At 39.0% G+C, this 20,996-nt stretch overlaps 1 protein-coding gene across 6 annotated transcripts in view; it reads right to left on the reverse strand.

The window, feature by feature from the left end:
* The window catches only part of LOC115223911 (transcription elongation factor SPT5), a 59,880-nt gene that overhangs the window by 4,827 nt on the left and 34,057 nt on the right, over positions 1 to 20,996 (reverse strand). For all 6 annotated transcript variants that reach the window (XM_029794641.2, XM_036513012.1, XM_036513011.1 and 3 more), the window contains 13 exons: positions 18,460 to 18,561; positions 17,383 to 17,453; positions 15,442 to 15,547; positions 13,754 to 13,829; positions 12,640 to 12,797; positions 11,282 to 11,437; positions 10,016 to 10,113; positions 8,090 to 8,159; positions 7,012 to 7,137; positions 6,000 to 6,125; positions 5,621 to 5,813; positions 3,242 to 3,347; positions 1,137 to 1,328 (listed from right to left, as the gene is read on the reverse strand). In XM_029794641.2, the coding sequence (XP_029650501.2) occupies positions 1,137 to 1,328; positions 3,242 to 3,347; positions 5,621 to 5,813; positions 6,000 to 6,125; positions 7,012 to 7,137; positions 8,090 to 8,159; positions 10,016 to 10,113; positions 11,282 to 11,437; positions 12,640 to 12,797; positions 13,754 to 13,829; positions 15,442 to 15,547; positions 17,383 to 17,453; positions 18,460 to 18,561 (1,580 nt within the window). The remainder of the gene's footprint in view (positions 1 to 1,136; positions 1,329 to 3,241; positions 3,348 to 5,620; positions 5,814 to 5,999; positions 6,126 to 7,011; positions 7,138 to 8,089; positions 8,160 to 10,015; positions 10,114 to 11,281; positions 11,438 to 12,639; positions 12,798 to 13,753; positions 13,830 to 15,441; positions 15,548 to 17,382; positions 17,454 to 18,459; positions 18,562 to 20,996) is intronic.

Genomic DNA, 20,996 nt, shown 5'->3' on the forward strand with positions numbered 1-20,996 from the left:
ATCCTTTAACATCCGTTTACCACGTCGGCATGAGTTGGAGGGATTGGCCAGAGCTGCACCAAGTTCCAGACTTTTTTGGAATGGTTTCTACAGCTGGATGCCCTTCCTAATGCCAAACACTTTACAGAGTGTGCTGAGTGCTTTTAATGTGGCATTGACATGAGCACTCACACATGGTGCCAGCACAAGTGCTTTTTATGGGGTATTGGCATGTAAATATATATATATATATACACATACACATACGTGTGTATATACAGGGATTCCCTGACTTGCGCTTGTTGTAAAAATATTTATTATCCACGGTTGAATTGCCTTGTCATCTTGTTATCTATCTATCATGAATGACCATGGGACTGTCCCTAAAAAGTTACCCTCCGAGACACAAGTCCAGGCAAGGTTGTTTATGAAGACCAGCAGTCGCCCATGCATACCAGCCTCCCTTCTCCATGCCACTAATGTTATCCAATGGAAAGGCAAAGGCGGAGAGCTGGTAGAAACGTTAGCATGCCGGGCAAAATGCTTAGCGGTATTTTGTCTGCCGTTACGTTCTGAGTTCAAATTTGCCTTTCATCCCTTCGGGGTCGATAAAATAAGTACCAATTACACACTGGGGTCGATATAATCGACTTAATCAGTTTATCTGTCCCCTCTGTGTTTAGCCCCTTGTGGGTAGTAAAGAAATAGGAAAGGCAAAGGCTGATACAGCTTGGCACCAGTGACCTCGCAACTCATTTCTATAGCTGAGTGAACTGGAGCAACATGAAATAAAGTGTCTTGCTCAAGAACCTAGACAGCCCAGTCTGGGAATCGAACTCACCACATTATGATTGTGAACCAGATGCTCTAACCACCGAGCCATCTGACTTTGCATTATTTCGGTCTTATTCTCTCTACATATTTGATTAAAGAAAAAGAAAATTAAAAAATATTTTTGTTGTTTTTGTAAAATCTCAGAAAATAATTAAAAATTTACGTTTTTTATCAAATTATTTTGTTATATTTGTCTATCTATCCAACTGTAAACATTTTAAATATTTCACTAACTCTTTGTTATAACTTGGTAAAAGGGGACATATTTTGCCAAACATTCAAATAGATTCACACAATTTACGTAAATAAGGGAAACACATTACCTCGAAGGAGTGTTAGGGTTAGCTGGATCCCAAGCACTGGCTCCACCACTGATAGGAGTTCGACTGCCTTCATGAAGGGGTGTCTGGGCACCATAGTGCGGTGTACGGCTGCCATCACCATAGGATGGAGTTCGGGAGGCGTACATTGGAGTACGTCCATAGGAGGAGCTTCCAGAACCAACTTTTCTGCCCCTGAAAGAAAAATGAAAAACTATTTAATCATCATCATTGTAAATATCAACAGTTTTACTGTAACACCAAATCAAACTCCAAAATTCTCAGCAATATACATGTCTAGCTATATGTATGAGCTTTAAAATACATGTGTATGTGTATACAAACAAACACATTACATAGATATATATTTGATTATATATTAGTGTGTATATAATTTTTTTATATTTTATTTATACATTTTCGTGTGCCAGTATGCATATGAACGTTTAAGTTTGTACATATGTATAAGTATGAATCTGCATGTATTGCACACATTTCATTATGCTCATGCATGTCTATATTTGATGTGTGTGTTGTTAAGTTAAGTTTAAGTTAATTTAATTTTTTGGCTCAAAAAGCAAAAAGCAAGGCCATGTAGGGGGACAGGGAGGGTGGTCATACAAAGAGTTCAGGCCATTTCTGGTCAAGAGAGACTTTGAACCGAGCGGTCGTCGGCATCTTCACTATCCCATCCGGCAGCTTATTCCACGGATCCGCAACCCGGACGGAGAAAGCCCCTCTACTTCGATTGAGATGAAATCGTCGCAGATAGAGCTTTTCGAAGTGACCCCGCAGCCAACGCTCTGGAGCAGGAGTGAAGAACAGCTCTTTCGAGAGGTTACACTTTCTGCTTATGATGTTTTGAGCGAGAATGAGATCACCATGGCGGCGGCGTTTCTCTAGAGAATAAAGGTCGAGTGTGAGTGTGTGTGTATATAGTATGTGTACATGTATAAATGTATAAGGCATGTATGTACAATGTTGTCGATATTGTTATATCTAGCCAGCCATTGTTCTTTGTTGAGATAGCAGCAGTTGTCTTCTCTCTTCCTGACGTCGTGAGAGCAAGGAAGTGAAATAATTACCCAGGGAGGACTTCTGCTTAAAAATATAGTTGGGAATCAGCATAATTAATGCAGTAAACTACATACAGTAAATCAGGGGCTAACAATGCAGTGAACCAAGAAAATTTTTTATCTAAATTAAAATTACATATATGTATCTGTGTGTGTGTGTCATCATCATCGTCGTTTAACGTCCGCTTTCCATGCTAGCATGGGTTGGACGGTTCAACTGGGGTCTGGGAAGCCAGAAGGCTGCACCAGGACCAATCTGATCAAGCAGTGTTTCTACAGCTGGATGCCCTTCCTAACGCCAACCACTCCATGAGTGTAGTGGGTGCTTTTTATGTGCCACCTGCACAGGTGCCAGACGAGGCTGGCAAACGGCCATGATCGGATTTTCCCTTTTACATGCCACCGGCACGGAGACCAGACAAGGCTGGCAACAGCCACGATCAGAAGCCAGTCAGGGCGGCGCTGGCTACAGCCACGTTCAGACGGTTCTCTTACGTGCCACCGGCACTGGTATCACAGCTATATAAATCATCATCGTTTAACGTCCGTTCTCCATGCTAGCATGGGTTGGACAGTTCGACCGGGGATCTGGGAAGCCAGAAGGCTGCACCAGGCTCCAGTCTTATCTGGCAATGTTTCTACAGCTGGATGCCCTTCCTAACGCCAACCACTCCGAGAGTGTAGTGGGTGCTTTTTACATGCCACCTGCACAGGTGCCAGGTGAGGCTGGCAACGGCCACGGTCGGATTGGAGCATTTTACGTGCCACCGGCACGGAAGCCAGTTGAGGCGGCACTGGCTTCAGCCATGATTCGGATGGTGCATTTTACGTACAACCAGTCCAGGAGTCCTGGCATCTGCCAGGTGCCAGTCATAAATATATATATATATATATACTATATAATTACTAATCCTCACCAGATTAACATTAAGAATCATAATAAATATTTCAAGGTTCTCAGAGGTAAAAATATTCCTGAAATCAGAAGTATGTATCTGTCCCCAACCAAAACCCCTTTTTATAGGAACATACCGGACACAATTGAGACGTGATTTGTCGACCGAAATAGTTTTACATGAGGCATGAAGCTCAACACGTGCGGTTGACTCTGTGGCATCCTTCACTATACCAATGTAACCTGAAAGGAGAAAAAAATACAAAGTTGTTACTATAATAATAATAATAATAATAATAAGTATAATAGCCATCTCAATATGGCTAACCACAAAGGGTGGGTGTTATTGTAGCTTGTAGCCGCAGGAGACCATCGTCTCCAGCTGGCTTTAGGCACACTTTCTGTGCTCTTATGGTACTTGCAAAGGGAGGTCATCCTTCCCTCGTAAGCCTAAGTGATACGCACGGACCGCAGTTTCGAGGTTGTTGCCTCTTGTCAACGGGCGGTAATCACCAGTTTACGATGAAAAGGAAGACCTGTATGCAAATACTTAAGTGTTTTTCTAGTAACTTCCGTCACTGATTTCGAAAAACTGTCTGCAAGCAATAATAAATCTCTGAACGAAATGTAAACAGTAACCGCTCGACAATGTAAAGTATAATAGCCATCTCAATATGGCTAACCACAAAGGGTGGGTGTTACTGTAGCTTTTAGCCCCAAGAGATCATCGTCTCCAGCTGGCTTTAGGCACACCATCTGTGCCCTTATGGTATTTGCAAAGAGAGGTCATCCCTCCCTCGTAAGCCTAAGTGATACGCATGGACTGCGTATAATAATAAGGCCAGACATCATATTGAAAGACTTCAGACAAAGAACATGCCTCCTCATTGATATGACCGCCCCAATCGATATAAACGTATCTGTCAAGACCTACCAAAAACTGAGCAAATATAAAGATCTTGAAATAGAAATCAGCAAAATGTGGAAGCTGAAGACTAAAACAATACCTGTTGTCATAGGTGCCCTGGGAATGATAGCAAATGGGGCTGATTGCTACCTAACTCAGATACCAGGAAACCCCAAAATGGCAGAAATTCAAAAGATAGTGCTCATGGGAACTGCTCATATCCTATGCAAAATACTTTCTATGTAATCTCAAGGTTTAAAACCAACAATTTTTTTTTTTTAGACATTCACTAGTACAACACCAAAAAAAAAACCAAATATATGGCACACTAGGCATAACAACAACATGAACTTCCAACCTGTTGTCTCTTGAGGTATCTGGGTGAGACTTGGAGCCAACTTGTACAAATATAAAGCAATAGTCAAACATATAATAATAATAATAATAATAATAATAATAATAATAATAATAGTCTTCTGATCTTAACTGATTGGATGTGTAATCATGTGCATTGTTTTGTCTTGATGTGAAAAATTGGCTACAGCAAATATTCTGCTCAATACCACAGATTTACTTGCCAATTGCTTGAGCATGTCCCTTAGTGGCTAACGATATGTGCAGAAGTAGTAGGGGGCATGCGTTGAGAGGAATTCTTTGGGGTTTAAATAATTCACCTCTGGAAACATAGGTGTTTTATTCATCCATCCTTAAATAACTCTTATTCAGTGTACCCTTGTTTGTCCCCTCTATGTTTAGCCCTCTGTGGGTAATAAAGAAATAAATAATGATAACACAAAGTGGCTGATGCTGGTGGCATGTGAAAAGCACCTTTCGAGTGTTGGGCCTCACAGAGGCAATGACGAGTGACCAAGACCTTTGGCATTATGTTGTGCTTGAGAAGAAGACCCATCAAGCCAAGTAAAATCACAGTTGTGACAGATACGGGTAGCACACAAATGGCATCTGTGCCAGTGGCACATAAAAGTACCCAGCATACAGTATAAAGTGGCTGGTATTAGGAAGGGTATCCAGCTGTAGAAACCATGCCAAATCAGACTGGAGTCTGGTGAAGCCTTCTAGCTTGCCAGTTTCTGGTCCAACCCATGTAATTATTCAGAAAAAGATAATCTTTATTAACAACATCTCAAACATTTAATGAGTGAAGATGTTTTAAATAAAAGAATTGTCAAATAATTGGATCAATGCTTATCTATTTTTTATTTTTGACTTGTTTCAGTCATTAGACTGTGGCCAGGCTGGGGCACCACCTTGGAGAACTTTTAGTCAAATGAATCAACCCCTAGTACTTGTTTTTTTTTGAAGTCTAGTATTTATTCTATCAATCTCCTTTGCAAACTGCTAAGTTATGGCCCCCATAAACATACCGGTGCCGGTTGCCAAGCGGTGGTGGGGAACAAGCGCACACACACACACAATGGCTTTCTTCAGTTTCTGTCTGCCAAATCCACTGTCAGGGTTTTGATCAGCCCAAGGCTATAGTAGAAGACACCTGCTCAGAACCAAGTGGTTGGGAAGCAAGCTTCTTATCGCACAGCCACACCTGCACCTATATATGAAATATATTGTAATTAGGTCAGATAATAAATACCTTTGAAAGGTCCTTGGATAATGCGAACAGTTTCGCCAATGAGTTCACGATCTCTCCTCATGAATGATCCACGCCCATTACCTCGCCCTTGAGGCGGTGTCGCTGATGGCGCTCCACCAGGATGAGATGGACTAGAAAGGTGGGGTGACATGGGAGGCAATGCTCCCAGGGTATTCAGGCTTGAATTGCTACGCTATAAGATAAAGAAAAGATTAGAAAATATAGGAAATGTGCATGATAAAAATATAAAACAGAAATAGATGGAGTTAATTGATTAATGTTGGATATAGATATACAGCTAGTCCATCTATCTATAAACATAGAAAATCTACCTGGGTATGGTATAAAAACAGAAAGGCACAGAAACCAACCAACTCACCCTTGAGCCACCGGCAAGGGTTAAATGCCGGGTCCGACAAACGAAATATCCACCATTGTCCGTCATCATTCGAGACATTAAGAAAGCAAAACTTCTGTAAAGATGCTTTATTTCTCCTTGCGTACCCTGTAATTAGAAGACATTAGCATTAAAGACAATGTTAAACCACCTGCATGTGTATGTGAATACATACACACACAAAATATTTCCTATATTTAGAAATCTATAAAATATATACTGAACAACATAAGCAGTACAGATTCTACATACAGCTGGATATCTGGAAGACTAGAAAAAACAGTGATTATACTATGTAGTTAAATGGAAAACCTTGTATTTATTCATTACATCACACTATTTATCTATCTATCTAGATAGATATAATAACAAAGGGTAAAATTAATTAATTAAGAAGTAATCAATAATTTCACCAAGTAGAATTCGGCATGAAAAAAGGACCATTTCATGGTGAACTTAAGTAATACTTAATAAATAGGGTTCAGCAAAGATTTGCTTTACCACATACTGAAGTTTAGAAATAGCAGCCAAAAAACGTTAGCTATTTCTTCAGTATTTTGGATTTTCTGGGAGTCCCTTTTGGCTGCTATTTCTAAACTTCGGTATGTGGTGAAGCAAATTTTTGTTGAACCCTATTTATTAAGTATCTAGATAGATAGATAGATAGATATAAATAAAAAAGGCAGGCAACAGGTTGCTTAGCTACATACCAAAACAATTAGAAATAGCAGTCAAAGACTGTTTATTTCTATTTTCTACAAATAAGACTCCACATACGACATATCCCTGTAATTTATATGTGAATTATGAATTACAGGGATATGTCATATGTGGAGTCTTATTTGTAGAAAATAGAAATAAACAGTCTTTGACTGCTATTTCTAATTGAAAAATTTATATCAAATTTTATTTATCACAATTTAATTACAAGGAAATAATATAGATACAATGAAATATTGTCTATGACACAATACAGATAATATAAAATACTTACTAAATGTGAACCATCAATAACTTTAACGATATCCTTAACATGAATATTATTAGATTCGGAATCTAATGCCACTGCATTACGGGTGTCTCGCTTCCTGGTTACTGACTGTGGTTTCACATTCAGCACCTGAAATACAAAGTAATCATAATAATAATTGTTTCTGACACCAGTATGTGACTGGTACTTGAGCACCTTTTCAAACTCCACCCGTCTAACACCCGTGGACTTATTTACAAAGTCAGAAAACAGCACAGCTCCCATGACTTTAGGAAACATTTTTTCACGCTGAGAGTTGCTGAAGCATGGAACAAACTGCCGGCATCAGTTGTTAGTTGTCGGAGCACTGCATCCTTCAAAACTTCCATGCTTCCTGAGATTCACCAACACTACACCTGATTTTCTCCCCTCCATACACACACAAGCATGTATCTGACTCATACACTGTTCGCTTTCCAGACATTTGTACATTACTCCATATACTCTATACGCACTTTCTGACAAGTTGTGGTGTACCTGAGCACTGTATACAATAATTTCATTATTATCATCATCATCATCATCGTTTAACATCCGCTTTCCATGCTAGCATGGGTTGGACGGTTCAACTGGGGTCTGGGAAACCAGAAGGCTGCACCAGGCCCAGTCTGTTCTGGCAGTGTTTCTACAGCTGGATCACTGCCAGATCAAACTGGGCCTGGTGCAGCCTTCTGGCTTTCCAGACCCCAATTGAACCATCCAACCCATGCTAGCATGGAAACAAGTAATTAAGGTAAATTGGCACGTAAAAAGCACCATCCGATCGTGGCCGTTTGCCAGCCTCGTCTGGCACGTAAAAAGCACCCACTACACTCATGGAGTGGTTGGCGTTAGGAAGGGCATCCAGCCGTAGAAACATTGCCAGATCAGACTGGGCCTGGTGCAGCCTTCTGGCTTCCCAGACCCCAGTTGCACCGTCCAACCCATGCCAGCATGGAAAGCGGACGCTAAACGACGATGATGATGATGATGAAGAAAGCACATCAAAGACATGACTTATATTGTGAAATCTTAGAATAACAAATGAAGGTTAATATCTTACCTTATCAAACATACTTAGCACTTGAAAATTCTCTTTTTCAAGACGGACAATCACACCAACTTTCTGTGGACTGAAATGGAGAAAGCAACACATGAATGTACAATGTTGTGGCTAACATTGGGATTTTCTGTAGGTGATTCGTTTATTAAACAGTTGACTGAATGAAGAATAAATAACACCCAAGATAACGAATGGAGACCTACATCTGATTAGGCAGGCATTGGCTGCTGTCACTCAGCAAAAGTAAAAAAAAAAAGCTCATAATTAACACAAGAGCTAAATCATGGTCCATGCTGCACAGTAGTGACATCATCCTGTGTCCAAACCATCAGATGTATGTCTAGTCAGATGTTTGAGAGAACTCCAAAGAAACAACTGATTCAATACAAATCATCATCATCATCATCATTTAGCGTCCGCTTTCCATGCTAGCATGGGTTGGACGGTTCAACTGGGGTCTGGGAAGCCAGAAGGCTGCACCAGGCGCAGTCTAAACTGGCAATGTTTCTACAGCTGGATGCCCTTCCTAACGCCAACCACTCAGTGAGTGTAATGGGTGCTTTTTACATGCCAGATGGGGCTGGCAAACGGCCACGGTCGGATGGTGGTTTCTATGTGCCACCAGCGCTGGCTACAGCCACGTTTGGATGGTTTGCTTACGTGCCATCGGCACTGGTATCACAGCTACAATTTCCATTGATGTTGATCAAATATATATAATTATATAACAATGATGATGATGTAATATCATTATGGTTCAATATAAATAATGATAATAATATAATATAAATTCTATTTTCTGATAACACAAAATCGGTTGTTTGTTTATATACATAGCATTGACACAAAGAACGTGGAAGCTATCTATAGGTAAAGATATGGCTGTGTGGTAAGAAGCTTACTTCCTAACCACATGGTTCGGGGTTCTGTCCCACTGCATGGCACCTTGGGCAAGTGTCTTCTACTATAGCTTCAAGCTGACCAAAGCCTTGTGAGTAGATTTGGTAGACGGAAACTGGAACAAGCCCGTCGTATATGTGTTTGTGTGTTTCTCACCACCACTTGACAACTGGTGGTGTTGTGTTGTCATCCCCGTAACTTAGCAGTTTGGCAAAAGAGACAAACAGAATAAGTACTAGACTAATCTTTTTTTAAAATTACACACCTACTAATTGCTGGAAAATGTTTGTAGAACTGTGCCAATCAAATAGATTGTGATAAACTAAGTAACGGACTCTGTCTAAAGACACAACACAAAAGGTATAACAAGGTTTGAACTCATGCTATTCTGCTTTACTGTGAACCACGTGTGAGGAGATAGCTTTCACCACAGCAACATCCTTCTTTACTGTTAACCACCCAGTTTATTAATAAGCTCAACAGTTGAGAGAAAGCCAGACATTTTGACTATACTCTTTTACTTGTTTCAGTCATTTGACTGCGGCGATGCTGGAGCATCACCTTTAGTCGAGCAAATCGACCCCGGGACTTATTCTTTGTAAGCCTAGTACTTATTCTATCGGTCTCTTTTGCCAAACCGCTAAGTTACAGTGACGTAAACACATCAGCATCGGTTGTCAAGTGATGTTGGGAGGACAAATACAGACACACAAACATATATACAACAGGCTTCTTTCAGTTTCCGTCTACCAAATCCACTCACAAGGCTTTGGTCGGCCCGAGGCTATAGTAGAAGACACTTGCCCAAAGTGCCACACAGTGGGACTGAACCCGGAACCATGTGGTTGATCAGCAAGCTACTTACCACACAGCCACCCCTACGCCTATGTAATCAGTAACCCAACACCTTCCGACAACTATATTGTGCTATGACAAGCATTATTAATCCAGCAAGAAAGACTATGAAATCTCAATGTTATTTTAATATATTAATAAAATAATAAATAACTTTTACAAAAGACTTACTCTAGCTGTACAAGATCACCAAACTGAAATTGTCCAAGAGTGTCAACTCCTGTGGCCATATCAGTACAAAGTTGAAGATACTCTGGTAAAACTTTCAACTGAAAATAATAACAAAAATGGTCTTATTTTAACCCTTTAGCATTTAAACTGGCTATATCCGGCCAAAAGTATTCTGCCTTTTTTTTATGTTCAAACTGGCCAGATATGGTATCACACCAACCCTACAATATCGTTTTAAAAATTAACAGCTACCTCATCAAAATCTCATAGCTACAAGATAATGCATGATTAGTTCAAAACAATGTGGATGAAAAAGCATTAATTTGGTAGAATAATGCGAACACTAAAGGATTAAAGAATAAGAATGATCCTTAACAATGGCAGAGGATAAATTTAGAGAGGATCCTGACCACCCGCATCTGACCAAAAGTGGACTGACACATTTCAATAAAATAAAGAACTGTTGGGTTGATTGTCCATATTGGCTCCTGTGTTAGTTTAATATCACAACTACATTTGGAGTAGTACAGAGTGCATTCTGTGTGAAGATATTAATTCTGCAAAAAGGTTATTCTAGATAACCATATCCATTTATTTATTTGGGCAATACTATTTTCACACCCAATCTGCACAATTCAAGTCATAACAGATCAGTCAAATTGATCAGAATTCCTGACTAGAACTTTATTGACTCCCAAATGGATGAAAGACCAAAATTTGAGAAGGATTTGAACTCAGATGGTAGAGCGCCAGAAAAAAGTATGTCAAAAAAATAATTAACCCTTTAGCATTTAACCCTTTCATTACTGTATTTATCTTGAGATTCTCCGTGTTTCTTTCAATTAATTTTAAATATAACAAAGAACTTAGTAAAATAACTTAGTTATCATTAAGCTAGTGTTAGGAACATAAATTGTGACTAAGGTTTGGTGGAAGATTTTAATTCAAAACTTATGAAAACAAGACATTTGTATTATAGAGCCAGAGCCAGTTTCAGCCGGGTTAGTAACAAAAGGGTTAAAGAGGCCATATCTGGCCCAAATATAAATACCAGTTTTATATTCAAACTGGCCAGAGCTGGCATTGCACACCTACCCTACAATGTCATTCTAAAAATAAACAATCACATCATTGAAATCTCAAAGATACCAGATAACGCATGATTAATTCAAAATAATGTGAATAAATAAACACTACATTTGACAAAGTAACCTGAATACGAAAGTGTTAATGAAAGGTAAACAGAAATAAAAAGGAATGACTCACCTCATGCATGGTCAAATCCGAAAATAAAACAACCATATTTTCTTCAACTCTAACAATTAATCCAGTATCGTTCTCGTAACGTCCACCAATCACCTTCACGTGGTCCCCCATTTTGAAATGTTTGCGAAGTTCGTGTGCTTGAAACTCTAGAGGATCCTGAACAAAGCAATGGAATCAAACGGTTTGAGACTTATTTACCAAGAACAACTCAACTTAAAAAGTTCTTTAGCATTTGCTTTCAACAGATGCTACAATATAAATGAGACATGAACAGGTTTCATGAGATAATCATCATCCATGTTCCATGCTGGCAGAAGTTGGACTCGAGTTTTAATATATAAAATGACTTTTTAGAAAGAAATATATATTGGGTTGTCCGGAAAGTTTGTGCCGAATTATAGTAGCTTACCTTTCAACTTATTTTAGAACAAGAGCACAGTTTAAGCTATCTTTTTGTGAAAGAAGCTTTATGTTCCTATAACCTGTGTTAATTCTGTAACCCTTTAAAATGGAAGATAAGAAAGTTCATTTTCGGCACTTGATGCTTTGAGAACCAGACAAAAATTGCTGCAGCTTGACTGGGATGTTACCCCACCTATTGTGGGAATATAACCATTCTATTGTGGCTAGAAATTAAAAGATGATTCCACTCACCAAGTCCTTTGTGAGCCACTCTCTGGCTATCTATCTGCGGCTTTATATAGCTATGGTACGACCTCACCTGGAATTTGCATCTTGCATCTTGCCCAGGATATTAATCGTCTGGAAGCCGTTCAGCGACGTGCAACCAAAAGAATACCCTCCATCAGGCATTTGCCATATTCTGAACGCCTTACTTCCCTGGGCATGGATACATTGAAACTCTGACGTCTGGCAGCTGACTTGGCAGACACCCATAAAATTATTAACCATCTTACTAACAATAACTCTGAGCACCTTTTCAAACTCCACCCGTCTAACACCCGTGGACATATTTACAAAGTCAGAAAACAGCACAGCTCCCATGACTTTAGGAAACATTTTTTCACACTGAGAGTTGCTGAAGCATGGAACAAACTGCCGGCATCAGTTATTAGTTGTCGGAGCATTGTATCCTTCAAAACTTCCATGCTTCCTGAGATTTACCAACACTACACCTGATTTTCTCCCCTCCATATACACACAAGCATGTATCTGTCTCATACATTGTTAGCTTTCCAGACATTTGTACATTACTGCATATACTTTATATGCACTGTCTGACAAGTTGTGGTGCACCTGAGCACTGTATACAATAATTTCAATATTATTATTATTATTATTATTATTTGAAACATTGCCAAAAAGAAAACAAAAACAATCTAGAATGAATAATTTACCTTTAGATCAACATGTTTCGGCATTATTGTAATTTTATTGCCATCAACAGAAATCACTTTTCCTTGCAGATATATCAATTCTCCTTCACAGACTTCCACCATATCTCCAGGAATAAGATTATGTGTCACTTCTGTGAAGCTGGTCCTTTCCGGAATCACTAAAGTCTTAATTAAGGAAGATTTTTAGAAATGAAAGTATGGCACACTTGTAATAAAGAGGAAGGAAAGTCTAAAAGTAATAACAAACCCACAAAGGAGCTTCAACATGTTCTCTCAACCAGCTGGAAAAAGTAGCCAAATCTTCCTCAATCACACTTTACTGACTTAAAAGATATACATTGGATAAAAGAAAGCACAAACATCATTCACAAACAAGTAAGACCTGGTAACATGGTAAGCATGTGTTTCTCACCAATTGTTGTAGGTTCCTCAACCCTCCTTACCCTCTGACCCAGTGGAACCAGAATATGAGAACTGAAGAGAGAAGGGGCTGCACTTGCAGTAGGAAGGTACTCATTTTCACCTGAATAGACAGGAGCCAATATGAAATGAAGTGTCTTGCTCAAGGATTCAATGCATGCTTGTTCCTAGTGACACATGTGAGACCTAATGATCAGGATTTAGTTGGAATACTCTCTCTCTTTACTCTTTTACTTGTTTCAGTCATTTGACTGTGGCCATGCTGGAGCACCGCCTTTAGTCGAGCAACTCGACCCCGGGACTTATTCTTTTGTAAGCCCAGTACTTATTCTATTGGTCTCTTTTGCCGAACCGCTAAGTAACGGGGACATAAACACACTAGCATCGGCTGTCAAGCAATGCTAGGGGGACAAACACAGACCCACAAACACACACACATATATATACATATACACGACGGGCTTCTTTCAGTTTCTGTTTACCAAATCCACTCACAAGGCTTTGGTTGGTCCGAGGCTATAGTAGAAGACACTTGCCCTAGGTGCCACGCAGTGGGACTGAACCCGGAACCATGTGGTTGGTAAACAAGTTACTTACCACACAGCCACTATCAATATTTTTTGGTAAAAGTCATACTTGATTGAATCAACCCAAGTATATTACAGGTAAACAACAACAACAACAACAAGGATACACTCCATGTCAATTCCTTCTGGTGTATTTTCAAACTTCTCCAGTTCAGTCAGTGTTGGTTTGACGCCATCAGCAATCTAAAAATAAAATATCACCATTGAATGAACAAAGAGGAAATGGACAACGGAACTGTACAGGAGTTAACATGTTATAGGGAAACTGTGTCGTACGCCGACAACAGGTCAATACCTAGAAACTGCAGTCCATGCGTATCACTTAGGTTGACGAGGGAGGGATGACCTCCCTTTGCAAATACCATAAAGACACAGAAAGTGTGCCTAAAGCCAGCTGGAGACGATGTTCTCCTGGGGCTACAAGCTACAGTAACACCCACCCTTAGTGGTTAGCCATATTGAGATGGCTATTATACCTCACATTGTGTTGTCTGTTAAATATAAAGTTAACAGACAGCACAATGGGTAATATGATTACAAATTGAAACCTTGGCTAAAGGTATTATGCAATAGCAGAAGCACATATACCATGATAAGCGCTTAATTTTATATTATTTGTGCTAGCCTGGCTGACAAGCACAATTCCTGCTACATGTTTTCCATATGAAATATCTGAACAATCAGTTTATCAAAACAATGCTTTCTGCCATTAATAGAGAGACTCAAATACACTTTACAACTGTTGTAAAATACAAATTCATGACTCAACAGTATGTAATCTGTTTAATGTTGCATCAATTCTCCCTGTTTTAACCCTTTAGTGTTTAAACTGGCCATATCCGGCCAAAGTTTTCTACCTATTTTATGTTTAAACTGACCAGATCAGGCCTCGCACACCTAACCTACATTGACATTCTAAAAATAAACAATCACGTCATTGAAACCTCAAAGCTATAAGATAATGCATGATTAATTAAAACAATTTGAGTGAAAAAGTATTACGTTTAACAGAGTAATCTGAACACTAAAGGGTTAAATAACAATTTTCATGTTACAAAACAATGTGACAACAGAGATACCGAAAAATGTTAGAAAAAATAGGATTTTGCGATATTCATCTTTTTTCTGAAAAACATTGGTTGTGTAAAAAATAGTGAAATAGCCAGGAGGAATAACATTTCTCTAACAATCAGTTACAGCCAACTTAAACGTTTCTTTTGATTTGGGGGGAATTACAACTGTGTTTCGTGGTCTGCTACCACAACAGCTCCTTTATAGGATCCAGTGAGCTCAAGACATCATTAGGAGGAACCACGTCCGGTTTCGGCCCCTACTCCTCTACCGTTTTGACAAAATTATTTGTAGGAGAGCTGTACAGTCAATTTAATTAATTCCAAAATGTTAATGAAATGTATATCAGTAATAATTACAGAAATGGAAACTAAACTCCGGTTGGAGTTGAATGGAAATGAGTCTAAAATATCAATTCTCGTTACCCATGAGTACAAGAAGATCCTACTCGTTAAGGATTTCTTTCAATTAGGAACTGAGCCGACATTTGTGAAGGAAACACAGTTGGCAAGAGTTTGTTCAGTATATATTTTAATGACTGGCCAGGAATGAAAATTAGAGCAGCTATGAAGTGTTGCTACTCAGAACAATGCCAAAGTATTTAAGTCTAGCACAGTCTTATACTGTCTTAGTTGTATCTGTTGGCTCTCAAAGAAATATCAGATCAACAGACCAACCATATGTGTCCACTCAAAAAAGAGAAAATAAGAAAATAGCCACTTACAATGGCAGACATGACAAAACTTTTGAACAAGAATCCTTTTCTGTTGTAACGGTTGCCTTCAAAGATGAGAAAATCTCCATCTGCAGTGACTTCTCCTCCAATAGCCCTGGAAATATGAGAAATGAAAACCATCAAGAAAGAAGAATTGTTCCATCATAAGACCAATCATAACAACAATATCACCGGGGCCCTTGTTTACTGTTTTAGGGGAATGTGTAGTCGTAGACACCTTCTTGGCCCTCCCTCCTGTGATCCAGCAGTACAATTACCCTTTAGCTTTTAAGACAGAGATATGTGGTACATTGTTGCACTTGAGAAGACCTGCCCACCACAACAGTATCAAGATCTTAAAACCAAGGTGCCACTTAAAAAGCACTGATGATGGTGCCACATAAAAAGCACCCAATACACTCTGAGGAGTGGTTGGTGTTAGGAAGGGCACCCAGCCGTAGAAACCATGCCAAAACAAACTATGAAACTTGGTGCAGCCCCTGGCCTAACCAATTCCTGTCCAGCCATTCAAACCCATGCCAGCACAGAAGACAGATGTTAAATGATGATGATGAGGAGGAGGATTTAAACCAGCCATATCCAGCCCAAAATATTCTACCTGTTTTAGACAGCAACTGACCAGATCTGGCCTTTTACACCTGTTCTATAATGTCATTCTGAAAATAATCACATTGAAATCTTGAAGCTACAAGATAAAGCATGATTAATTCGAGACAATGTGCATAAAATAAGCACTGCATTGAACAGAGAAATCTGAACGCTAAAGGATTAAGGGAATAGATATTCATCTGTCACGTTTCAACTACTTCCCATGTAGCACAACACTAGATATTAACCTATCATGTCCCAAACACTTCTCCCTGTCTCATGAACAAAACATTACTTTCAGTAAACCTCTTACTCCACTGATAACTTATAGGTTGACACCTCACCACCACAGCAACCAGTGACCATCACTGGTCTAGTAGAAGTGCAAATTGTAGTTATGGTAGTTGTGATGTTGCTATCACAATACTAGAACAGTAATTGTCCAGATTATTTAAACCTTTAGCATTCAAACTGGTCGTATCAGGCCCAAATATTCTAACTGTCCAGATCTGACCTCTGACACCTACCCTATAATGTCAGTCTAAAAACAATCACATCATTGAAATCTCAGAGCTACACGATAATACAAGACTAATAACTAATACAAATACATTTGGCAGAATAACCTGAATGCTAAAGGGTTAACAGATAAGAGCTAAAATTGATATTTAATAATATTTTGTGTTTCCTGGTGCCACTTAAAAAGCACCCAGTACACTCTGTGGAGTGGTTGGCATTTGGAAGGGCACCCAGCCATAAAAACCAAGCCAAAACAGCCCCTGGCCTTGCCAGTTCCTGTCAAGCCGTCCAACCCATGCCAACATGGAAAACTGATGTTAAAAGATGATGACGATTATGAAGATATATTTTAAACTTTTGTGAGTATATATCTAATGATATACAATGCCTCATCATCATCATTTAGCGTCCGCTTTCCATGCTGGCATAGGATGGACGGTTCAACTGGGGTCTGGGAAGCCAGAAGGCTGTACCAGGCCCAGTCTGGTCTGGCAATGTTTCTACGGCTGGATGCCCTTCCTAACGCCATGATGCCCTTCCTAACACCAAGATGCCCTTCCTAACAACAGATGCCCTTCCTAATGCCTGTGTGTTTCAAATAATTTTTGAAAATAATGAAAAGTTTAGAGATTTGGTAAAATACCAAATTTCTTTTATTAAAGCTGGTGTTTGTAACATAAATGGTTCTCATATACAATTATAATGAAAGATCTTAAATTTAGATATGAACAAGAGGTTAGGAGAGGTGTTAGGAATGTAGTATTGGTATGGGAAGGGTTCAGAATAATTTTGTAAAATGAGATGAAAGAAATAACAATCAACCTGATGGCATCAAGATCAAAGAGTTTGGGAGGAGGTTTTCGTTTGCGTTTCTTCTTATCTGCCTCTTGTTGCTGCAAAAGAAAACAGAAATATTCCAGTAAAGGACCAATGATGACAGATTCTAAATAATTTAACTAGTCTACTGCAGGCTAAATGTTGGAATATTTTGGTAACTGCTTAGTGGAATTCATGGATTTCTTTGATATAATAATAACTTACTGGCAGTAACATACTGGTTGCCAAGAAAGGCAAGATGACATAATTTATTTAACCCACTTCAGTCAATTTGTCCAATATACTGGACAAATTTTCAGCATAAATTACAAAAGAAATATAAATTACTAGTAGTATCGTCCGGCGTTGCTTGGGTTTGTAAGAGAAATAACTATATAAGCATTTTTAGAGAGTTAGTTCCCTTATATAAACCGAGCAAAAAATGCATAAAAAATCCGAAAAAATGACGGTAAATTTTTTTTTAATCGTAGACTCATCGTAGACGCGCGCTAATACCCAGAAGGGCTCGATATGAATCACGACTATAAGATACCCACTTTTGGTTAATTGCACCACAAAATGTGGGAGTAGTTAGGAATCTAAATCGGAGGAGACAGACTCTCACACAACTTCAGTTTTATATATAAAGATAATTGAGCCACAGTTACAAATTCATTGGACACTTTTAAAATGCATATATAACCAAGACCACATGATTCTGACTCAGTGTTTGCTGACAAGTCGTAGAGGATGGTTACATCTTCTTGTAAATCTAACAGATGTAAGTAAATTGGCATTTTTTTTACCTAGTTTTAGCAAAATTTTAATTTATCCATGCCAAAAATTAAGCATATTGAATACTGAATTCTTTAAAAATTTACTCAATATGTGTTATTTATATGTATTTTGGTATAAATAAAAAATAATAAAAATAAAAAAATAGTTATACTTTTTTATCCATGACTGAAAGGGTTAAGCGTGATATAATTTACATAATGACATAATATTGTTGAAGGAGAAATAGAAACATTTTTTTAAATATTGAAAAGAGAGCAAAGAGTCAAAAATTGGCCAAGTGCTTACGGGAGGATTTGAACTCTTCATTAGACCACGGTAGCGTGTATAATCAATACGCGGTATGAGTTTCAAATGTACAATGTTCTGAGAAGGTTCCACGTAATCTACCTATAATAGAAATATTAATAATTTTGTTAGGAAAGATAAATTCTAACATTTAACATAAGCAACACAATTTCAATTTCATTATTTAATTTACTTTTCCTATTTTAGAAATTAATACAATATTGGAATGATATTGATATATTGTAACAATATTGATATAATATTGTAACAATATCGTAACAATACTGATACAATATCATATCAATACTGATACAATATTGTAACGATAATTTTATAATATTGTAACAAAACAAAATTCTATTCAGCTACAGTTTAATACATTTAGAGTCTCCTTAATAAGATGGTGACTTAATTAAATTAGGCTTCAAGGAAGTTGATCAAGAGATTGAATTAGATTTTAACAAAGCAATTTTTCAAAGATACCAAGAACAAGAAGGATGGATAATATTCATAGTGGGAGGAGGCAATGTCTATCCCCACTTAAACCTGGATGTTATGTTAGAATGAAAGGTTTGGTGACAGGCAACCTCATCTCCAGTCTCGGGTTGGTGAGATTTTTTATCTTCCACCTTAAAAGGAAAGTGAGGCTGGAGAGAAGATGCCTGTCAAAGAAAATGTTCAAAGAAAGATAGTTGCATGTTGCGAAGGTGCTGGGAATGAAAGATTCCTCGTGAACATGTCATAAGTCTGCATACAAAAGTTCCAGTAGGAGAATGGGGCTCGCGGGGTCAGAGCGTAAGCCATCTCTCTGCTTCATTTCATGTTTGTATTTCGCCCTTGTATCTCATTCGATTCCATTATATTTTGTAAAATTTTAAAAGTCATATAATCATTGTGTGTCAGACCCCAATCAGGCTGTATTGTCCCCCTCTATGTTTGGGCCCTTGTGGCTAATAAAGAAATTGGATGTTCTGTTAGAACAAACTATACTGCTGTAGCTTACCACGAGAGATACTCTCATATTGGCTTTTGGTGCAAAATGCACTTTTGCTTATATCGCCAACTCCAGCAACAAGACCACCAGACTGTGTGATATTGACCTTCATTGGTCTTGTTAATGATGGACACTTGACTGCAGGTGTCAGAGGTCAGATCTGGACAGTTTAAACATAAAACCGTTAGAATATTTGGGCCTGATACGGCCAGTTTGAATGCTAAAGGTTTAAACAATCTGGACAATTACTGTTCTAGTATTGTGATAGCAACATCACAAATCCCATAACTACAATTTGCACTTCTACTAGACCAGTGATGGTCACTGGTTGCTGTGGTGGTGAGGTGACACTTGGGAATCCAGCCAGAAAGTGTAACGAAGGCCACTTCTGAAATGATACTATGGAGGAGTTGCCTTAGGACTCTACCCACTCGACCCTCCTGAGAATAATGGGCAGAGAAGGCGGATGGATGGAATTTTCACACATTGAATATATTTACAAATACAGGATAGACTTCAAAGATATATTGAGTGATGTGACATGTAATTAATACTCAATCATCATCATCATTGTTCGACCGTGGTCGAGACAATGGAATTTACCATGCTACGCCAGACTTCACGGTCCATCATGGCATTACGGAGGTCCTGTTGCTGGATGCCTGTATCCCTGGAGATTACATCAGGGTAGGAGAGTGTGCGCCCTCTGGTATTGTGAGTAGATGGCTTCCAGAGGAGAAGAGTAGAAATTGTCTCATTTTCAGCTCAAAATCATCATCATCATCATGTAATGTCCACTTTCCATGCTGGCATGGGTTGGACAGTTTGCCAGGAGCTGGCCAGGCAGAAGACTGCACCGGACTTCTAAATTATGATGGAAGTTAGTGGAGGCACATGGCCTAGTGGTTAGAGCAGTCTGAGATTCGACCGCAGGTTCGAATCTCAGACCGGGCGATGTGTGTGTATATGAGCGAAACACCTAAGCTCCACGCAGCTCTGGCAGAAGGTAATGGCGAACTTCTGCTGACTCTTTCGCCACAACTTTCTCCCACTCTTTCCTCCTGCATCTTGCAGCTCACCTGCGATGGACCGGCGTCCCGTCCAGGTGGGGAACCTATACGCCAAGGAAACCGGCCCTAATGAGCCAGGCATGACTTGAAAAGGAACAAACATGATGGAAGTTATATATGACATGTGTGCAACATACAGCATATCTTCTATCGTTTACTTGTTTCAGTTATTAGACTGTGGCCATGCTGCAGCACAGCCTTGAAGAATTTCTACTCGACTGAATCGACCACAGTACTTAATTTTTTTTAAAGCCTGGTACTTATTCTCTTGATCTCTTTTGCCGAGCCGCTATGTTATGAGGACGTAAACACACTGACACCAGTTGTCAAGCAGTGGGGGTGGTGTGGACACACACACACAGACACAAACATACACACACATAAGATGGGCTTTTTACAGCTTCCATCTACCAAATCCATTCACAAGGCTTTGGTCAGCCTAAGGCTGTAGTAGAAGGCATTTGACCAAGGTG

Source organism: Octopus sinensis, linkage group LG24, assembly GCF_006345805.1.
Source record: "Octopus sinensis linkage group LG24, ASM634580v1, whole genome shotgun sequence".
Lineage (NCBI taxonomy): Eukaryota > Metazoa > Mollusca > Cephalopoda > Octopoda > Octopodidae > Octopus > Octopus sinensis.